General features: G+C 35.5%; 1 protein-coding gene across 1 annotated transcript in view; it reads right to left on the reverse strand.

The window, feature by feature from the left end:
• Nucleotides 1-2,116: 2,116 nt before the first annotated feature.
• The window catches only part of kdrl (kinase insert domain receptor like), a 158,245-nt gene continuing 145,685 nt past the window's right edge, over nucleotides 2,117-14,676 (reverse strand). The window contains exon 30 of the mRNA XM_039766115.1: nucleotides 2,117-2,651. Within this exon, the coding sequence (XP_039622049.1) occupies nucleotides 2,438-2,651 (214 nt within the window). The 3' untranslated portion in view covers nucleotides 2,117-2,437. The remainder of the gene's footprint in view (nucleotides 2,652-14,676) is intronic.

Raw genomic sequence — 14,676 nt, forward strand, 5'->3', positions numbered from 1 at the left:
GTATTACCCTTTAGCCTTAAAATGACCACCTTCCTCCCCAGCTAGTCCCTTCTGCCTCTTCCTCTGTCAAGTTATAGGCCACAGAATGACCAATGACAAGCCAGGTGTAGTAAATACAGGCCTATCTGCGACACCTCTGTAGGCAAAGGGTTAAGCCACAGGAATTGAAGGAGAATGATGGGATAGGAAAGTTTTTAAAAGGCTACATAGATGTGGGAGGAAACTGGAATATCTGAACTAATTGAAACCATGTAGAACTCTGCACAGATGGTAATTTCAGAAGTACTTAATAAGACCATTCAGCTTCATCACAACATGTCTATCATATCTCCAATACCGCATGGAAAAGTTTCTTGAATGGACAAAATAAATTTGAAAAAATGAAATCTGGAATTCATTTAATCAAATCTTATTTTACAATAAATGTATTATGTGTTCCTCCTGGCCAGTATACATTTGTAGGGAGAAACAGGTGAATGTGGTGATTCATTGTTGTCATTGTGGAATTCACTGGAAACAATTCCAATTTATTGCAGAGATTTGTTGCAAGACATGCTTGGCTATATTTCTAAAATGTTAGGTCAAAGTAAATCAAAGCAATTCCAAAAGTACCACGAACACTCATATATCCCAATTAGACAATTGCACATTTTGGTACATTTTTTGGCAAAAGAAAGGCTTTAGTCTGTCTTGTACTGTATTTGAAATATTGCTGAAGTCAGCTTACAATATATAACATAGAAAAGTGTGAAATTGAGCATGCATTTGTAGGGGTGTTTACTGCATGTACTCTCTTTGCAGAGATGAGTCCAAACTGCAAGGGCTTTCACCATCTCAGTGCTTTTTCCGGAGCTCTGCTGAGGTAACGCACACTACCTGCTACAGATTAGTCTATCTTGAACTAGAGAAAGCATTTCTAACCCTACATCTGGTATCCATGAGTCAAACTTTTGAAAAACGAACAACCACAAGGCTCCACTTGGTATATCTGTTGACCGTCACATAGACAGATGCGGATCATACGCAACAAGCTGTGCATAACACACATTCACAACGTAAGCAAGCAGTAGAGGGAGGTTGCCAGTGACACAGGGCCATCAACACTGGGCAGTCATGAAGCAAACATGCTTCCAATGATTCATTTCTTTAAGAACTGTGCATGAAATGAAACAGTATTAGATAAGCCATAGAATGTCAACAAGCCAAATCTCTCTTTAATATAAACAAAAGAAAAACATTAGCACAGGCATAGCATGAACAGTGTCAAGAGTTTTTCATCTTATAATTAACAAAAATATATGTCATATAAAGATATTTTTGGCATAAAGGATTCAAAGAGCAGCAGGCCTTAGAATGAAAAATGGTTAATACTGTGTCATGTTATTTCCACTTTACTGGAAAGTGAACAGATTACGCTAACTCTTGTGCTGTTTGTCTGTTCTCAAAAATGTGGTCAGCTTGCTGACCAACAAGTTTTCGTCTGAATGACTTTATCCAACCAACGCGCTGTTATTTGATCTGTTTTTTTTTATAGCGTAATGTCTGATCAGAATTACGCTGATTAAAACTACATATAACTGGAAGGATTGCATATGGTGCACATAAGTAACAAGCTTTAAAATATCAAATAAAGCCTGTTTAATTTAATGGGATAATTGTTAAGACCCTTTTTTGGGCATTTTGGCAACATTGGCATTTAAACACATTTTAAACTTTGAATTCCTTCTTACACATTTTTATTGTAATATAAAGTGATTTAAAACATGAAAACAAATATTCCAGTTAGTTTATAAAAATATCTATAAAGATATATATATATATAATAAGAGTGCAAAAGTAATTTTTTTTTCCTTTGAAATGTTATCAATATTCACATTAAATCTTTAAACACTGACTTTTACAACCAAGCAAACAATTTGCAGTCAAACACACGCATTCTACTGCAAATGGAAATAAATGCTGGTAAGGTTTTCCCCCAAATTCCCATCTACCCTTTCACAGTACAGCATATGGGGCCTGTTAATAAGCAAATACCTGAGCCATTTCCTATCTGTGATTCTTGCAGTAACATTTCAGTAACTAAATGTATATTCAGCATGTTTCTTACAAGATCCAGCAGTTTACAGTGAATTTATTGTAACATTTTGCTTTAGGATAACAGTTTGCCCATTTTGTTAATTGTTGGATAGGAGGGTCTTAGTGATTCCTAAACTGAATAAGGACTGGATTTCAATGACTGTTGTATAACACTACATATGTTTTGACATTACTTTTCTGGGAGTAAGAATATACAGTATTTTATATTTGAATTAAAATCTAATCTTTAAATACTAAAGGACACTAAACCAAATTGTCATTTAAAGTCCCAAAACAAATGATTGCTTTTGCATACATGAGCTTAAAAAATATTTATCAACTTCAGTGCAGCAGATAGACATTATACTGGAGGTGTTGAGTAGCGCACCACATAGTTGTAGTCAGGTGGAGGACTATGACACTCAAGACTGGAGTCCAATGGGAGAAGAATTGAATCCTCGTCAAGGCTGAAATCCAGAGTTGCCTCCAGGCATGCAATAGCTTGCTGGTATTTGATCGTCTCTTTCTCAAGGTCTGTTAACATCGACTCCTTACCCTTGTTCACAGCTTTCATTCTGAAATGTAAAAGGAAAGATTAACTCTAACGCTGAGTAAGGGAGTCAAACTGAATGGCAAGTAGAGATTTTTTTTTTGTGAACCAACTGTCCATTGCACCTGGAATTGAAAAAAATTTGGACATGAGCATCAGTAGGCTTTGTGCCCTAGGAACTAAGTTATCCAAAATATTCTATAACATTTCAGTAATTATTTACTGCTCTGATGCTGATCTTTCCGACAATAAAATATGTTAGTACGACAGCAATTGACAAGAAGAATTCATAATTAATTGCAGAATTACAATATTTCCAATAATTCTTGAGATATTATCAAAAATCCATCTGAGTGCCTCTTTGTCTTGCACGATTTGGCTCAAAAACTAATCAGCACATCATCATCTCATAACAGGCTTAAGTGTTGAGTTTGCTATTTTTCTGTCCAGTTGTTTTAGCTCTAGACCGTCCTCAAGAAACAGTGACACACACCCATCACCAAAATATTGATGTTGTCGGTATCTGGAGACTCTAAAACGTTGAGACTCGTTGAAAACCGGAGATGAAAATTTTTTGAAAAAACTAAATCTTTCACTCTCCCCCCATAGATGATAGGTTATGATGGGGAGGGCACAAAGCAATAATTTACATTTACTTTACTCTCTGTTTGTAGTAGCAACTATGCAAGACTTTACACACGTCAGTTAGTAGCCTGTGTTAGAGTGCTGTATCTCCACTGGAATTGTGCTGGACGAGATATAAAAATAAGTGGTGTGGACAATCATCTAACAGATAGAAGTTGAAGGTGGTCACTTGGAGGACAGGCTGTAGTATAAGTGCCATCATGTATGCACTGGTCACTAGAGCCCTTAAGGTGCAACAGCCATGCACTGCAATTCTCCATAGCTGCTACTTAATAAGCGGAAAGGCAACTTCTTGGTTGGAGTACTCATGAGAATACACACAGTAGTGGTGGCTGGCTGGGATGCATGTCACAGGTAGCTCTTAGTTGCATTTTTGATTAATTTTTAATTTATTATCATTATCTGAGGATGACGAAAGCAAGTAAACAAAATGCTCTGTCTTAGAATAAAGGGTAAGACTAACTTAAACAGGGCAAGAACCAGGAAATGAAGTCCAAAATACAGTTCCAATATCAGAACTGTAAGTTCTGGTAACCATGTGGTGGCAATAGAACATCTTTGACAATAAGAACAAAGCCATAACCACTTGAAAATACGCAAAATGGTTTTAGTCAAGGTAACATCAACAAAAAACATAGTAGCATAATAATACCAAAAAAAAGACATAAAAATAATGATTTTAGGAAAAACTAAGCACATAATAGGAATCTGTATATTCCAAACTCCATTAAATGAGTCTACAAGACAAAAGTAACAATAAGAGCAGCAAGTAGTTCTAAAACCATGTACAAGAACAAAACAAATAAGAATTCATAAATGTACACAAAGACAAATAACAATAAGTAACAGAAACAAAACAGGATAACAAATCTGGGTGCTATCTATCCATTTTCAATACCCACTTTATCCATAACAGATGTCCTGACTGTAAAAATAGTAGTCAGTTTGAATAATTAAAGAGTGAGAATCAGAAGAAAGAACCAAGTTAAAGGACTAAGCAAAAGTCAAATACAAAAATCAAAAAGAGAGAAACATCGAATCCAAATCCATAGCCAAATTGTAAACCACAAATTTTAGTCAACAGAGAGAGCTTTATTTTGAAATCTCAGTCATCAAAGTTCAAAGTAAGCAGTACTCTAAGTTTGGTCCTATCTTGGATACTAGTGAATATTGTAGTGGTTATCTTTACACTGGTATGTTGGTGACATCAAAAATGGTGTACCCAGGTTGCCTCATGGGAAATCCTCATGGAAATGGATACAATCCCCGAAACAAAAGTGGCTTCAGAAAAAGATTGTAAAAATATATAATTTCTAAACAAAAACTCTAAACAAGATTCTGATTTCAGAATTTCATTCCTTGGGTGTTCAAATGATGCCAAGATTAATTTTCGGGGGATAGGGAAGCCCAAGAAAAAAAAAAAAGAAGCTCCAACATAACATATAGTTTTAACAACAGTATTGCAAGAATGAGGACTTATCCAGGTAGCACTAGGAGAAAGGAACCAATCCTACTCAGAATGACACTTTATTTCAAAATCAGAAGATGTAAAGATTGCAGTACATGAAGGTTTTTGCAATGCAAAACAGCACAATATTAGAGTTTAACTAAAGCACATGCTCTTCTTTTATTTCCCACTTCCTCCTATCATGTGACTGCAGCTATTATGACTCAGTTTACAAGAAAACCTGGCAGCATTCACATAGAAGAAAATACTCGGAGAAAACATGTTAAAAAAATATATGAGGGGCCATAGTCAGAGACAGACAAATAGGCAAAAGCCAAAGAGAAAGAAACTATGGAAATACAAGGATCAATGAAATAGTGAAGGCAATTTGAAAATTACACAGTAAATGCAATTGATAGAAGCTGATACAATACCATGCATTCTTGATGGCTTATGGGTATTTCTGACATGTACAGTGTGCAGCTCTGCTGTTAGTCTAGTTGAACCCAAGATCAACTGAGCATGGACACAGTATGTCATAGTGTGATTTCTTTAGGCAGAGGAAGTGAAACCTGCTGAAATGTACTGAAGGATTTTGGCTTGTGGAGATCAGTAAGCTGGTTGGGTACCTATCTTGCACAAACTTTATGGTACCTCAAGTCATCCAGTGCTATGACAGGTGCAAATCCACAGCTGATATTTGAATGAGCAGCAACAGCAAACAATGTAATCTGTTGGTCTTCTCTGGGGAAGATGTGGGTTTGTGTGCTTGATGTTGACGGTTGACCAAATCAGGCTTCATGAGTTACACTTGCTCTTCCCACTTTAAACCTTTCCACATATTCATAAACATTTCATTGAGTCACGCAGTTTTCGCCAACATCCTTTGGTGAATTTCAACAGGTTTTGCTCACTCTGTCCAAAGAAATCTTACTAAAGCATGTTGTTCAACAATGGTGCAGTCCTACAGTGGAGCGTCCATGTTTATTTGATCTTGGCTTTAAGCAGATTAACAGCAGAACACTGAGCTGTGCATGTTCAAACTACAGACAAGCTATCGCGAATGTGTTACATTGGGATAGCATCTATGTGCATCTTACTGCATCTTTACTTTTTGATTTAACTTCATACCATTCATAAACTGATATCATTGACAGCAGCACAATTAACTATCATGTTAGATAGGTGGGATTCAGGGTAGGCAGACTGAAAAGAGGAAATGGGGTAAAGTTATGAACAATGCCTAAAGGTTATGGAGCAGATAAATTTGTAAATTACTTCAATTATAGTCTTATAATTTAAAAAGCTTCACATTGTTCAGTAACAGTAGCTTTAACCATACTAATTGTTCAAATTGACTACCAGCAAAACACCCCATCACTAATCCAAACATGCAGTGTCTGTAGATTGGATCTGCTTTGAGTGGTCCACTTTCTTTGTGTGGGGCAGGAGATGCTATGACACGTGGTGTTAACATTTCCTCAATGGTGAGTGGCCTTTTTATGTAATCAATCAGTAGGTTTCCCTTCTTAATTTGGATTTGCATACCGTCATTCTGCTATCCAGGCAAATCTTCCTAATTCTAAGGTATCTATCTAATTTTTATGCCACATTTTTTTTACTGTCCTTGCAAAACATCTACAGTATACTTGCTAAGTTTAGATTTTTAATTTTTCCTGCACAAATGTGGCCTTGAAGTTGGAATACCTGAAGAAATCCTCTGAAGATCATACTGGCTGTGAATAGGCAGTGATGGAGTTGGGAGCTGAGCTGAGGCAGTAGCTCTAATCAGCACAAAAGGCATGCCAACAATTATTTTGAAAAATTGCACAAATAATTCCAGAGACAGGTATTTGCTTCTTTTCTTACAAATGGTTTCAGTTTCATCTCCTACAGTCCGGCTCAGCATTGAAAACATGAGGCAAACATTGCCCTGGTCTGCTTCAGGATTTATGTTGAAGCTTTTGAAGTGATGGGAAAGCCTGCTAGAATAAACAAAAGACATTCGACCTAGGAAAGTGGGAAGCCTTTCATATTAATTGCGTATTTTTGTTATTCCTGTCAGACTGTTAGTCTTATCAACTTTCTTGGGAAAATGTTCTTCTGACACCATCATCAGTAATAGGACTATGCTTTCATTCATTGTTCACTTGGCGTGCAATGCTATGTTTGCTTTTCATTGCTTGTTCTGTAATACTTTTCTTTGCTTATTCTATATTATTAATAATCCTCTTTAAAAGAAAACCATTCGAGCAAGCCGTGAGGTGACTAACCCCTTTTGCTGTATGAAAGCATGCTAACCTTATCAAGCCGTCAAGGATTGCACAGTTAAGATTCTTCTGGGGTCTCAAGTAATCAACACCAGTTTTCACATTAAACATTTTCGGTTCCAATAAAAAAGATGGGCCTGTAAAGTGGAGAAAGCAAAGCCAGGTGGCATTTTGTGAAATACTACAAAGGCCTGAAACCCCACTAAATATGACAGGCTAATGTGTTACAGACGTTTTTCACCTAACAAAAGTGGCTATAGGTCATAGGGTTTAATGTCAAAGGGGCACTGGCGTGGCTGTTTGGATTCCTACATGCAGAGGTTATTAATCATTTTTCTGGGGTAAAATATGAGTTTTATTATTCCCAACGCAGTGACCTTCATGGACAACTGTGACTCCCACATCCTGTTGTTTAGAATTCTAGACGTGATCCAAGGTAGAGGAGGTTTTTATTAAACATAGTTTGCAATGTAAATAGAATGGTTACCCTGGTGAAAGAGAGGGAATGCATTCAGTATAACCAGAACTCAACACTCTTGCAGTGGTCATGGTGTGTGTGGGCACTTTGCCTTAATGACTGCCTGTATACAGAAGTGCTGCTATGATGAAGTTCTTTTACGGCCACTTTATACCTTTTCATGTTCAAATGCTGTGGTCAAGTCTATTCAAATGTATGCTCTTGTGGAAATTTTTGTTAGTCACTCTGGATGATTCATCTTTTGTTTCCAAGGGTAGACAGATTAAGCTCATCTTTTTTTATGACAAACCATAAAAGGGATGAAACAAAATTTAGATCATTTGATTGATGCTTTTGTTGAAAATTCTGTCTGGCAAGTGAGGTCCCATATATTATACCATCCAATCAAATGGATTATTTGTCTTCAAAAAATTCACTTCTAATAGAAAGTGGAAACAAATATCATTCTGCTCATTTTCTGAACATTTATTTTCCACTACATGGTTATGAAGATCCAAATGCCAAACTAGTGTGAAAGAAAGTTTAACTGCTTGCAAGCTACTAAGGATTAGAAGCTGTTTTTGTTATAATGACAGGTGATTCATACAGGCGTCTGTCATAAGACAGGGTACAGTAAGCTGACCAAGGACAATTTCTCTTTATGGAACTCATCTGTAAGACGCAGGAAAGATGACTTTTCCTTCTTTAGGGCCCCTTTTGCAACGTACACAAAGTAGAAATGGTTAGCCGATTCATGCAATGTAAAATGAAATGCTTAGATAAACATATTCTGCTAATTGTTAAGTAAGGAGAAGGGAGAGGAAGGAGAATCCATGTACTCATCTGTGACTGAATAAAGACTGATCGATTGAACTATTCCTGTCTTCCTCAGGGGTTACTTCCACACTAGCAACTTCAGGTGCAAGTCCTGGAATGGGTACTAGCATACTGAATGGTACACTTATTTATATCAGACTAATTTACACATTCTAATTAACCTAAGAAATAAATCAGTTCTAACAATAAACCAAAGTATCTACAAAATAGCCACATGGACATACTGTAAGTATCAGTGGCATGTAAACTCCTCAAAGACTGAGGTACTAAAAGGAGTTTCCAGAATAAGAATAAGAGAACCATTTCAGCATGTGGTACAGAAGTGTCTTTTCTGTAATAAATTGAACAAGTAGAGACTGACTCTAATATTGATAAGCTATGATTCAAATATTTGGATCAATGGTAAATATTAAGTTTAGAGTTTTTTTTTAATGTATTAATTTAAAATTTTAGATGACATAGAAAGCACTACTTCATGTTCTCCATTGTCACTGCCTCCATTTTTTTTGGCCCTAGAAACCTGAATCAAATCAGACGTTATGTCATCTGTTTGGTCAAAAAGCAGCTGTAGAAAGGAGCTTAACGTCTTTGAGGAGCCCAGTGTTCATCTTTCCAATCCAATTTGTTACCAAAGCAGAAGCAGTTCTGAAGCTCCTTTGTTTATGTACAGTATATGAAAGTTCCATTTACTGTTCAATTTTTAAAGGAACTAATTGATAAGAATGTCTCTTCTCTACAAAAAAATAAAAAATCGTAGTTTGCCTGCTTAGAATTTTGATTATTCTTTGTCCATTTATGTTTCTCATCCAGTGGGAAACACTATGATTGTGTACTGACCATCATGAGCTTACTATAAAACATCGTTATGGACGATTGTTTAGAAACACAGCAAAGATCTTGTTTTGATTTTTTTAAGGGATTTCCTAGAGATTTGTACTTAGAACTTTAACCTCATTGACAGAGTAATCAAACAGAGATTGCTAAACAAAATATTGCACCTTGGCTGCCATGACATCACACATAGTACAGTACGTGCACCATGTGCTCAGTGATAATGTAGCCTCATAGTGACCAGATGTCCCTCAATGATGGCAGCCATGGAAAAAAAAATCCAATTTTAAAATAAAATAAAGCAAAACAAAATGAGACACTATTTATGCTATTCTGATAATTTTCTGAAATTTTCTTTAAGCTGTCTCTTGGTACATTGTCCTTTTGTTTCTCTTGACAGTGCTATATGTTTTTATCATCAGGGGGCAGGAGGCACTGACCAGTACATTAACAAATGTAGAAAGAGCATTATAATGTCCACTCCTCTATGTTCTGTCCATGAGGGAATCTTTTACTGAGTGTGACAAGTGTTTAAATTTACCAAGGCATGCCATCTCTTCTGACTGGTGTTGTACCCAGAGCTTGAAGTAGGCATTTTAGTAAGAGACCTCAATCAACCTTTGATGAATAAATTGAGGATATTCTATTAACAAATGTTTTGCCAGAATTGTATACCACTTCGGTTTTGAAACTTTTTTGGAAGATTTTTTTCTTAGATTTTTTTCCACTGGTTCTTCTGGGTAGACGTTTAGAATATCTTGGGAGCAGCTCTTTTGAGGAAGAATTCTGTCATGTTTCAGCCTATTCTGTTCATGTTCACTTGGCCAAACCTTCCCATGCACTGTTCACCTTTACCCAGACTTGCCATGTGTTGTTGCTTGGTATCTACAGTTAATTTATGGGCACGTAAGTCCCATCTGCCTTTTTAATCGGTACATTTATACCGAATTCTTCATACGTTCACAGTATGCTCAGTGATTTTTTTTGAGTATGTTCTAGCCTTTTTTTGCCTTTTCTTCTTGATTATAGTTCCTCTTTAACCATTTTAATTTTTGATTTATAATCAGTCTTAAGTGCTATCCTGAAGAACATGTTACATCTGCTAATCCATCTATAAATACAATTCAACTTTATTCAATTCAATTTGTTCTCTTTGTGCTTCTGTTTACTGACTACTCTCTCAGAGTGCTGACTCATATTCACAATTGTAATAAAATAATGGAAAAAACTTACAACATTTAGAGCTGGAATATCAAGGTAAACAAACTCTGGAATTATAAAGAATCTCAATGTCTAGTCATTTTACCAATATAAATTCCTGTTAATTTAGCATGTGGCATTTGGCCAGTTGACAGTGGGGTAAGCTACAGCTCACAGCATTCCTGGGCAAATTAATCTTCTTGGTATTGCAGTGTCATTTATAACTGTCAAAGTCACAGCATTTCTGAACTACTGTAGGCCAAATGATTGCCCTAACCCTCCTGGGCATTCTATAATATCATAAGCATATGTTGAAGTCCGCAAGCTATGCTTCTGGCTTCTTCTTGTTGCTATTACTTTGGAGTTTTGTTAAGTGTTGCCTATTATGGCCTAAATTGGTTAACTGCCCTTCAGGTGCAGCCAGTTAGAATTAGCAAGTCACCTAGTCCATAAAAGGGCTGTTAAGGAATGTATTGCTTTCCTTCTTCTTGTTGGATTGCATAAGCGCCTGTCCCTTGAAGAGTCAGGTTATTATTCTGTCCTCTGTGTCTATATATGAAGTTCTATAGATAGATACCTTTTAATTGAATTAAATTAATTCTTTTATGGGCGCCACTTGATTTTATTTTTAGCCACATATGACCAACAAAATCTTAGTACAAGAAAAAAATAGCTTTTAATTTTTAGTATAATTTTGGATAAAATTGTTTCGCTTAAAAACCTTTTTAGCCACCCTAATGCCACACAGTCATCAGCATGTTACAAAAATCTTGGCATGGATGGGAAGGTGATTTGACAGAAATGACATTAGCGACAGAGTGGAATCAAACCTACAATTTTAAAGTGAAACATAACATTCATTTATGTTCATTTCTCATTTCAGAAAATCCTAACCACGGTGAAACCTTTAATGTGTGAAGTATTGGAAATGTGCATTTGCCTATTGGAAAATCGAACCTTCAATCTTCCTTAGAAAAGCTGAACACTTCATCCACTGAGTCAATATCACCAATTTACTTAAAACAGTACTTTGTCAAATTTTTATATAAATGATGGAAATTGGTAAAATTGTGTATATTGGTCTTTAACCTTTGACCATTTGATTGAACGTCCAACATGCTAGCCACTTGACCAATACTTTTTATCCGTCATATTGAAATAATTTGACAAAACTTCAGTATCAATTAATCAAAATTATTTTTTTTAATTAATTTGTCTACATTGGTCTTAAACCTTCAACCATTTGAATGAAAGTCCAACACGTTAGCTACTTGACCAGCACTGCTAATTTTTCATATAAATGTGTGTTGGCTAAAAGCACTAGAGAAACTTGTAATTGCTGAAAGTATAATATATGTAAATGAGAAATTTAAATTTGACATAATTGATGTCCAGTTCCTGGGTCAAAACTGATGAAATATTGCATTGTCGCCGGGGATCAGAAAGCATGAAAGTTTAAAGGAAATTGGTTTGGTAAAAAATTGTTTGCAAAATTTTACCCTGACAAACAGAGTGGGCAAGCTGAATGAAATCAAGTAAAGTCCAACATGCTAAGCACTTCACCAATGCTGCTTAATTTTCTTATTTAAATAATTTGACAAAACTTCAATATCCATTAATCAGAATGATTTTTTTTTGTTTTAATTTGTCTACATTGGTCTTGAACCTTCGACTGTTTGATTGAATGTCCAACATGCTAACTACTTGACCAACACTGCTAATGCATATATATGTGTGTTTGCTTAAAGTATAATATAAGGAAATTAGAAATTTAAATTTGATGTAATTAACATACAGATTCCAGGTCAAAACTGATGAAATCTTGCATTGTCACCAATGATCAGCATGAATCCAAGTATGAAGAAAATCGGTTCGGTAAAAAATTGTTTGCAAAATTTGACCCTGACAAAGAGGGCAAGTTGAATAAAATCATGCAATAATAATAAAAAAATAAAAAGATAGCTAAGTAAGTAAATTAATAAATATGCACACACTTCACATTAATATTAATAATTTTGGTCTTGGTTTTTAGTACACACTTGACAGAATCCACCATATCTGTAATGTCTCCCTGTCCTATTGGATAGGCCATGGATGCAATAGTCAAAGTAGAGATCTGGAAATTTGTGTATACATGCACTCAAGAATCCAATTAAAATGAAGAGGCTCTCAGTAACCCAGTTTCACAGTCATGTTACATGTTTATGTCCCTCTTCTAAAGAGTAAAAGGACTTCTTAACTGTTAAAAAAGTCCAAGTAGTGACCATACTGTTCCTTCCGTGTATCAGTTTTCATTCTTCTGTAAATGAGAAAGCCCAGTAGTGATCAATTGCAAGAGTACTTCTTCATGTTTATAACCCTCTCAGGGAAAGCATAAAGCATTTTGTCTGAAGAATCACACTAATTAAAATATTGCTGGTATGTGCCTGTGAACTGGGAGTGTGAAGCACATTTGTAGGAAACTCAAAAAACTGACAGCGGTTTACTTTAGCTGGAAACCTTCTATGTTGGGTCACAAGACCTAAAGCAGACCCAGTCATGCTGCTTAGCATTTGACAACAAGAATACATAAACATGACCCCTAGGTGAACATCAAAACAAGTCATTACTAGGCAAAAGACGACAGAATTCCCAAACACATATTAACATTTTACAATTCTGACTGAACTTATTTAACAAATATATCACTACTATACCAATAATCAATTCAAATAATTAATATATATATATATTGAGAATCCATTTTCATTAAGTGGTTTACTGAAGTTACTGAGAATAAGGAGTACGAAAGAGGCATCAATCTATCCCATGCATTAGCCTGCACATTTAAACATTTAATTATGTTCACTTCACAGCATTTATCACATTCTGACATTTTACTTATTTTGTTTATTTAATGCTTTGTTATTATGCCTCATAGATCTATTGTTTTTCATTTGTCAATTCCTATGTTTTACTGCCTCTAATTTGCAGGTATTAAAACTGTCAAGATCTACAAGAAAGAAACAGCAAAGTCTGTGTAACTTGGCATCAAACCAAGTGGACCGAGTGCCAGATAAAAGAAATCTCACAAGGAGTTGCTGTGACCACACAATGAGAAAATGTCTCAAGAGGAAGGGAGTAAGGAGGTTTGCCAGTGAAGGGTTACAAATGCATTTGTGTCCCAGAGGTTATAAATCATCGAAAGGAACACTTGTCCATCACCTAAATTATGCTGATGTTTGACATTAAAGTGTTACTTAATATTCCTAATGGAGTGATGTTAAGTCAGCTGGGTGAAAAATGTATCAGAGTATAACCTGGCTATTAACCTCCCTCCAAGTCTGAGGCACAGTCTCAAATTTCCATAGGCAATCAGATAATCATGGTTTACACTCTGGAGATTGAGCATGATTTTCAAAAGCTTTTAAGGCACAGACAATCATAACATTGGTTCAAATTGGGATCAAGTTCCTTAAACCTTTAATATGAAGATGGTTTCTTAAGGATCTCTGTTCACACAGTTGGCTGGTTTGTATTATATTTAAAAAAGCGGTCATTTAATGAATCTTGGTCAAAAGAAAACATGGCTTTACGTTTTTATTCTCACCGTAGAGTCTATATTTAATTTGCTTATGAAAACTGAAACTGATATAAAAAAGAAGTAAACTATTGAAGGAGAGATAATTAGTATGTATTTTCAAATCTGGGAGGTTGGTTCAAAAAAACATTAATTTACCAAAAATACAGTGCACGACTTTAATAGAGGTATGTAAAAGAAAGTGTTAGAAGTCAGGCTAATCGTTACCCTGCAAACTGAGCAGCTCTGCAGTGTTTACAGCTGAGACTGTCACCAGTCTATGAAAGCACAGCGCTTGGAAAATGAAAAACAGCATGACGTACAGCAGTTCAGAAATTGAAATCAGCTGCTTTACAGTTGGCCTGTCAACAATGTGCTTTGCCCATGTATAAGGAGTTGTGTGTGTTTTCTCAAGCTCGGCACAAGCTTTCTCTAGGGTTTTAGGTTCCTCCCACCAGCAAACTTTACTGTCTGTAAAACCAATCATAGGAAACATAAATTAGAGCTCTTAATCCATGCAGTTTAACTAAAAGGGAATTTCATAAACTGGTGTTCAGGCTAGTTGCTCATGGTCGTAGAGAGATCAATGATGGATTGAAACTGCTACCAAAATGCACAATGGTTTGAATTTATATAAAATGTCATTAAAGTATAAAATGAATCAAAAAATATTGTAGTAACTTTTGAACATTTATTTTGTTTTACTTTGTTATAGAGTTTTTATATTTAAATCAGCTATTAAATACTGTAAAACTTTTAAAATATGGATTTAATGGTGATTCTGTTTATAGAGCATACTGTATG

The sequence above is a fragment of the Polypterus senegalus genome, chromosome 10 (genome assembly GCF_016835505.1).
Source record: "Polypterus senegalus isolate Bchr_013 chromosome 10, ASM1683550v1, whole genome shotgun sequence".
Classification (NCBI taxonomy): domain Eukaryota; kingdom Metazoa; phylum Chordata; class Cladistia; order Polypteriformes; family Polypteridae; genus Polypterus; species Polypterus senegalus.